Source organism: Lynx canadensis, chromosome A2 (assembly GCF_007474595.2).
Source record: "Lynx canadensis isolate LIC74 chromosome A2, mLynCan4.pri.v2, whole genome shotgun sequence".
NCBI classification, from domain to species: domain Eukaryota; kingdom Metazoa; phylum Chordata; class Mammalia; order Carnivora; family Felidae; genus Lynx; species Lynx canadensis.
The window spans coordinates 116753452-116760605 of record NC_044304.2 but is presented as its reverse complement, the minus strand read 5'-3'; the positions used below and the strand labels follow the sequence as shown (position 1 = coordinate 116760605).

At 39.5% G+C, this 7154-nt stretch overlaps 1 protein-coding gene across 1 annotated transcript; it reads left to right on the top strand.

The window, feature by feature from the left end:
• Positions 1-738: 738 nt before the first annotated feature.
• Positions 739-4976, top strand: NPVF (neuropeptide VF precursor). Its single transcript, XM_030295064.1, has 3 exons — positions 739-876; positions 2545-2948; positions 4836-4976. Exons 1-3 carry the CDS (start codon positions 739-741, stop codon positions 4885-4887), a joined length of 594 nt encoding a protein of 197 aa, XP_030150924.1. The 3' UTR covers positions 4888-4976.
• Positions 4977-7154: the final 2178 nt, after the last annotated feature.

Below are 7154 nucleotides of genomic sequence, written 5' to 3'. Positions count from 1 at the left end.
TGATTTATACGGTTTTGCCAAATAAGGCCCACAGGGCAAATACAAAAGGCCTGGAACTGCCTCCAGCTTCTCCTGAGACAGCCAGTTTGTCAAAACGCCTAGCACATGGTCTGATGCCCACCTTTCACGTCACAGCTGACATTTACTCCTGAAGCTTTTTCATAACCAAACAGCATTTTACAAAAAGTTAATTAATGGCATTTATTTGGGTATTATGTGACTTAGAATTCTTTTTACATTCTTAATTTTCTTTGACATTTTGAAATTACTATGCCTAACTCTTTTGTGTGAGTAAAAAAAAAAAAAATGTTTTTTTTTTTTTTTTGTTTAACATAGCTCACATGTATTGAATACTATTTTTTTTTCCTTCTGAAGAATTGACGCAAACACCAAAATATTTTTTATTTGAGCTCAGAGAAATGAAGCATTCTGTTTGTTCGGACTCTTAATTACCATGGCCCCAAACTTATCTAATTAGAAACTCCTTCATAATGAGGAAAATTATTTTCAAAGTTAATGAATTTGCAAACAGGAACATAGCTGTCTTTCCAGAATGAATTACCCACATTCCTTAAATACATAGTTTAAACACTCTAATTAATATTAGTACTTAAAACATGTGGGATTGGTTTCACTGTTAATCTTTCCTTTGTTTTTAGACAGTATAAAAAGACCACGATTCCCCATCTTGCAGACATCAGGCTGCACATAGAAACTTAATTCTAGATTCTGAACAAAATGAAAGTTGTTTCATCAAAATGCTTTATTTTATTGACTTTAGCCACTTCAAGCTTGTTAACATCAAGCATCTTTTGTACAGATGAATTAATGATGTCCAATTTTCACAGCAAAGAAAATTATGACAAATATTCTGAGGTAAGTTTTTTAACTCCATCTAACATGACTAGCATTAACTATATATATGTCCTAAATCTGATGTCTTTTTGTATTTTGTAAAGAGTAAGGAATGAGTTAGTTTGTGCTTTGTTGTTTGTCAAACCGCAGGCTTCCCATGACAGTGCATTGATATAGTTTGTATTTTTTAACACAACAGCAAACAGCCTGGCCTCTCTAATGACAATTTATGTACAGGGTATGATATGTAACAAGTATAAAGGTGCATTAGGAATTTTCAACGGACTCAGAAGTACACAGTTGTAATAAATAATTGCTGATATAAGATCTGGATATACTTCAGCTGAACATTTGAATGGTCTTCAACTACAAACTAAAAAAATACAAGGGTTGTATTTTCTACCTAGCAATTATGAGCTGATAAGTTTATGGTAAATCTACATCTAAGTAAAATATTTATCCCTAGATGGTGGAATTGCAAGTTATTTTTATTTTCTTCTTTATGCTTTTATACATTTTCCAAACTTGCTGAAATGAGTACATATTACTTTTTACAATCAGAAAAACAATCATTTAAAAATCTTAAGGGGGCACGTGGGTGGCTCAGTCGGTCAAGTGTCTGACTTCAGCTCAGGTCATGAGCCCCTTGTCAGCCTCTGTGCTGACAGCCAGTGCCTGGAGCCTGCTTCAGATCCTGTCTCCCTCCCTCTCTGCCCCTCTCCCACCCTTTCTGAACTAAATAAACATTAAAAAGCAATTTTTAATCTTCTTAGGGACAAATTTTCATGGGAAAGCTAAATTTAATTAAATATTTGTTGTATTTTAAGTGGTTCTTTTAATTTTTTTAAATGTTTATTTAGTTTTGAGAGAGACAGAGAGAGACAGGGTGCAAGTGGGGGATGAGCAGAGAGAGAAGGAGACACAGAATCTGAAGCAGGCTCCAGGCTCTGAGCTTCAGCCCAGAGCCTGCCACAGGGCTCGAACTCACGAATGGTGAGACTGTGACTGTGCCACCCAGGCACCCCTTAAGTGGTTCCTTTAAAGTTGGTAGAGTAGTGGTGCAGTAACCCACAAACCAATCACTGCTTTAATAAAAATGTAACTTATATACTAATAAAAATGCAATCGGTTTCTTGAGCAATGCTTTTAGAGTGGAGCTCTGAATGTGAGCAGGTAAGAAAGAAATTCAGTGGAGCCTCCTCTAGCTATACCGCAAAACCTAGCTAGCATCTCTCATTGCATTTATCCACCACTTTGGCATTTAAAAAGAGGAGAAGCAAGAGACATGAAGAGGCCGTGTAAGGTTTCTCTAAAATCAAAATATAAAAATATATGAACTATTTCATAAACAGCATGAATCAAAAGCTGAAAGAGAAGAACTTCAGCAAAATAAACTTTTGCCTCATTTCAATACTTTATTATGTTCCTGCTGCTCAAACACATTGCTGTATTCACTATATGTTTTTTATTAATATTTTATGGTTGTCTTACAATAGTCCAGGGACAGAGAAACTAGATTGCTTTAAGAAGCCTAATGCGAACGCTTTATTTAAAAATTCTGCACATTAACACAAACTTTGTTTATAGCTTTAACAATTCTGCAAACCAAAGTCTGGACTTAAGTTAATTTGGGGTTTATACCAACTACCTAAAACAATAACTTATTTTAATATTCTTTTCTAATCATAGCCTAAAGGAGACCCTGAGGGAGAAAAGGAAAGAAGTCTCAGTTTTGAAGAGCTCCAAGACTGGGGTCCAAAAACTGTCATTAAGATGAGTGCACCCACAGTCAACAAAATGCCACACTCAGCTGCCAATTTGCCATTGAGATTTGGGAGGACCATGGAAGACGAAAGAAGCACTGGGGCAATGGCCAACCTGCCCCTGAGATTTGGAAGAAATATAAAGGAAAGTATCTCAAGACATGTTCCTAATCTGCCCCAAAGGTTTGGGAGAACAACGGCCAAAAGCGTCGCCAAGACACGGAGTGATTTGCTCCAACAATCCATGCTTTCACCATCTGCCAGTGAGTTACTCTACTCCATGAACTGCCAGCCCCGAGAAGTCCAGAATCCTGATCAAAAACACCCATGGTAAATACCTGAAAACCAGTTAAAATGAATGGGCAGTTATATATAGCTGGTCCGGAAACATTAAAAAGGACTACCTCTTTTCAAAAGTTTCTAAGAAAGTTAAGTTTCTTAGAAGGGAAAAGGTAAAGAGACAGGGAAATGAATACCTGAACTGAGAACTATAGAAGTGCCAGATATAAACACGACCACAGGCATAAAGTAATGAGGTGGTTTCCCCTAAGCCACGCGTGGGCATCAGTCTCATCATTCTATAGCCACATACTGAGTAGGAAAATCCTGATGACAGGATTGGGAATTTAAGCCTATGACGTACTGTCCAACATTTAATCTCTTTAATGTAAAAGATCCCATATGAGGGAACTGTCTGCAAATACACAGGATTCCATTTCAATACACCAGGTCTCAAATTCAGAAGGTTTTCTTCATCAACTTTAAATCAGAATTTTTTCCCTTTCTGGATCTCATTTTATAAATGAGTGCTATTACTATCATTGTATTAATAAGTATTTATGAAGTATCTACTATGCACAAATCAAAAAGCAAGAGTTTCATAAAATTAATAGGCAAGCTACCTCTTATTCCTTTTCTTATTTTTTATTTTTAGTGTTTATTTATTTTTGAGAGAGACAGAGCAGGAGTTGGAGAGGGGCAGAGAGAGAGGGAGACGCAGAATCTGAAGCAGGCTCCAGGCTGTGAGCTGTCAGCATAGAGCCCTGCTTGAACCCACAAACCGGGAGATTGTGACCTGAGCCGACGTCAGACACTTAACCAACTGAGCTACCCAGGTGTCCCTCTTATTTTCTAGTAGAGAGTATATATAAAAAAAAAAAAAAAATTTATGTAGAGTAGAACATGAAACTTTAAGGCCTGTAGAAAGTCAGGTAGCAAGCTCTGACACCTTATAAGTGAGACCTTTTCAGAACATTCCTAGTTTATTTTTTACGTGGCTCTTATTGCCATCTGACATATTTTCTCCTTTATTAGAATTTGGGGTCCATAAATTCCATGCTTTTTGTCCACAGCATGGCACAACAGACTGTGCCCGGCGGGGGTGGGGGTGGGGGTGGGGGTGGGGGTGCGGTGCTGGGAGTATTTCTACACATAGCACTCTGGGAAAGTTTCATCAGTTAGACTTTGAAAGGTGGCTCTGTTTTGAACATTCAGAGACAGGTGGGAAAAGAGAAGATACTTTCAGGCAAAAAGAGAAGTGTGAACAATGGTACTAAAGCAACAGTGAGCCCCCCACAGCTAAGGTTCAGTTTGGTGAGAGAAGCAAGGGTGCAAAGAAAAGAGGAAAGAAGGAGACAAGGTTGGGCTAAGAGCTGACAGTGCAAACTCAGGGCCAAGTAAAGGACTTTGGATGTTATTCATTAAGAAAGGGATGGGGCACCTGGGTGGCTCAGTGGGTTAAGTGTCCAACTTTGGCTCAGCTCATGATCTTGCTGTTCCTGAGTTCCAGCCCCTTGTCGGGCTCTCTGCTGACAGCTTGGAGCCTGGAGTCTGCTTTGGATTCTGTGTCTCCCTCTCTCTGTCCCTCTCCTGTTTATGCTCTCTCTCTCTCTCTTTCAAAAATAAGTAAACATTAAAAAAGAAAAGGAGAACTACTGACATTTCTGCTGAGGTCCTGAGATATACAGGGGTAGAATTTGGCAACTAACCAGATGTTGCGAGTGGGGCAGTGTGGAGGGAGAGAAGTGAGTCCAGGGTAAGCTGGTAAGTCTGAGTACCCATTACAAATTCAGGATCTCATCAACATGTCACTCATTTGAAGTGCAACACAATTCAACTCAAGTATAATTAAGCAGTTAGGACCATGGCTTGTATTTTTATATGCACTTATGCTATTGCTATGATGGATGAGAACATGTTGTACTGCTTACATTTTAGGAGACTGGGATTCAAGAAAATAGACGATACAGAACTGAAACAAGAAAAATAAGAGATTCAGAACTTGTCCCTAAAGATGATATAAAGCTGTGGCCTGTAATCTGTAAACAACTCTACAGTGAAGACAACAATGAAGGAAGAGTCACGGTACCCTTTTGATGGGTTATCACTGACAACAATTTTTCCTTGTCACTAGAGCTGGTATCTTAAAAGTTATTTTAAAAAATTTAAAGAATATTGTAATGTAAAAATGAAATAATTTTTGTCTAAATAAAAAGAACATTGCAAATACTTAAGAAGCCTCTGGTAATGGGGAGAAAGGGGGAGGGTGGGCAGGGGGAGGCTGAAGCTATACCACTATCTTATGTAAATATCATGGACACAGCCACAATGAAGTAAAAAATTAAATAGAAGAGTAACCTGACAAATATTATTATGAAATTTAAATGATTTAAGACAGTAATATGGTCGACATATGAACCAGAATAACAAATCACTTACAAATTATGTTTTTATACACCCATTTTTTTTCCATTGCATCAATTGTTAGTGACTCTATGCTAGGTTAAAATTTTTCAAAAAAGAGAGAGAAAAAGGCAATTATTAAATACCTCTTTAAGTGCCTCTCTATCTGTATCTGGAAATTTGCCTTCTGGTATGTCTCTTTTCTCATTTAATATTTCAAGTTTATTTATTTGCAGAAAAAATCTGGTCACTCCTAAACTAACAGTTTATAAACACAGTACACCACAATATAAATGCATAGTTACTTGACTTTAGTCATAATAACAGGAAGTCCTTAATCAGATATAGCTAGTTTATTGAACAGTCTCAAATCCATAGGGTGCAAATAAGAAATAGTGTTATTTTTCTCCTATGCTGCCCCCAGCTGGGCTGTTTTGAATCTCCTTTCCCTGCTGGGTAGTGATCCTTTAATGATACCCTGGACAGATTCTGTAACTTCCTTGGTCACTTCCTGAGATTAAAAAACTCAGTCAACTCCGCAAGAAACAGACTCTTAACTATAGAGAACAAACCGATAGTTACAAGAAGGGAGGTGGATGAGAGGATGAGTGAAATAGGTGACCGGGATTAAAGACGGCACTTGTGATGAGCACCGAGAATTGCACGGAAGTGCTGAATCACTTAACTGTATACCTGAAACTAATATTATACTGTATGTTAAGTAACTGGAATAAAAAAAAAAATAACCTCAGTCAAGTCCAGTGGAAGATGCCAACCTCATACCCAAAGCAAAGTTCCCCCTCCCCCACTGCTGGCTGGGCTGGTGGCTGGAAGGACCTGAAATGAGAAATGGGCATCTTTCTGCTCTTCCTCTCTTCCTCCCCTTCCTCATCTCAGAGGTAAGGTGGTAAGAGGCAAAATGATAGCCCTCTGGAAAACAATCTCCCCTCCCATCTTTTGTCTAGGGTGTCTGAATGGGCAAAGGAGGGATGGGGGCAGGGCATCAAGGGTAGCCATTTTGTCCTCTCTATATGTTACTGCTTCTACAAGTGAGTTCTTCAGGAAACCCTATAGGGACCTTCACTTGCCCAGGTCACTGACTTTAGAGTCCTGGATGCTACTCGATCTCCTCCAACTACTGTTATCTCACCTGTACTCCCCACAGCTTCTGATTGCCAGAAAGAAAGGCTAGAGCCAGCTACCTTCTCAGTGTCCACTTGGTCCACAGAAAACGCAGCCATCCTCGTATGCCAAGGGCTAGGCTGCATGCTAGCCCTCGACTGCTCCACTGCTGCCCCTGTTTGTCTCCAACCCTCTCTGCCCTGCTTAGGAGGGGCAGGGGCCGATCAGTAAGTCTACTGCCTAGGCAAACAGCCAGTCAGAAGCGAACCGCCAATGTCCGCTTCATGACCTTGCTCTCTATGAGGGATTTTCCAGGAGCCTCTCTTGCTTGGCTTCAGGGTGAGAAGCAGCTACAGCAGGCCTCCTTCAGGCCAGCCTCTCCTACACAGCTGGGTGGGGCAGGGGCCAACGCAGGGGCTGATATGGCTCCACCACCTCTTTGCAAGCCCTTAAGGGGTGTCTGCCCCCCAATCCACATTTTTCATTATAATGTTAGGTATTTTGGCACACCTTTGTACATCCAAGTTTGGCCCCTAGTTACCAATTCTGAGCAACAGAGAAAATATCATGCAACATCCTGATACACTACTAAGGAAATAACAAAAGGCCATTTGATCCTTGATACTATATGACATAGGGAAATTTCTTATTGTATAACATGGGTTCTTTACCTATACCCTTGAAATATATGGAAAGTGTTAGGTAAATAACCAGCCATCAGCTGTCCCCTTA

What these genes read in the sequence shown, in the direction of transcription:
- NPVF (XM_030295064.1), top strand. Translation starts at nt 739, where the DNA reads ATGAAAGTTGTTTCATCAAAATGCTTTATTTTATTGACTTTAGCCACT. An exon ending in ATTATGACAAATATTCTGAG is followed by an intron (nt 877 to 2,544) that starts GTAAGTTTTTTA and finishes TTCTAATCATAG; the next exon opens with CCTAAAGGAGACCCTGAGGG. An exon ending in CCTGATCAAAAACACCCATG is followed by an intron (nt 2,949 to 4,835) that starts GTAAATACCTGA and finishes CTTACATTTTAG; the next exon opens with GAGACTGGGATTCAAGAAAA.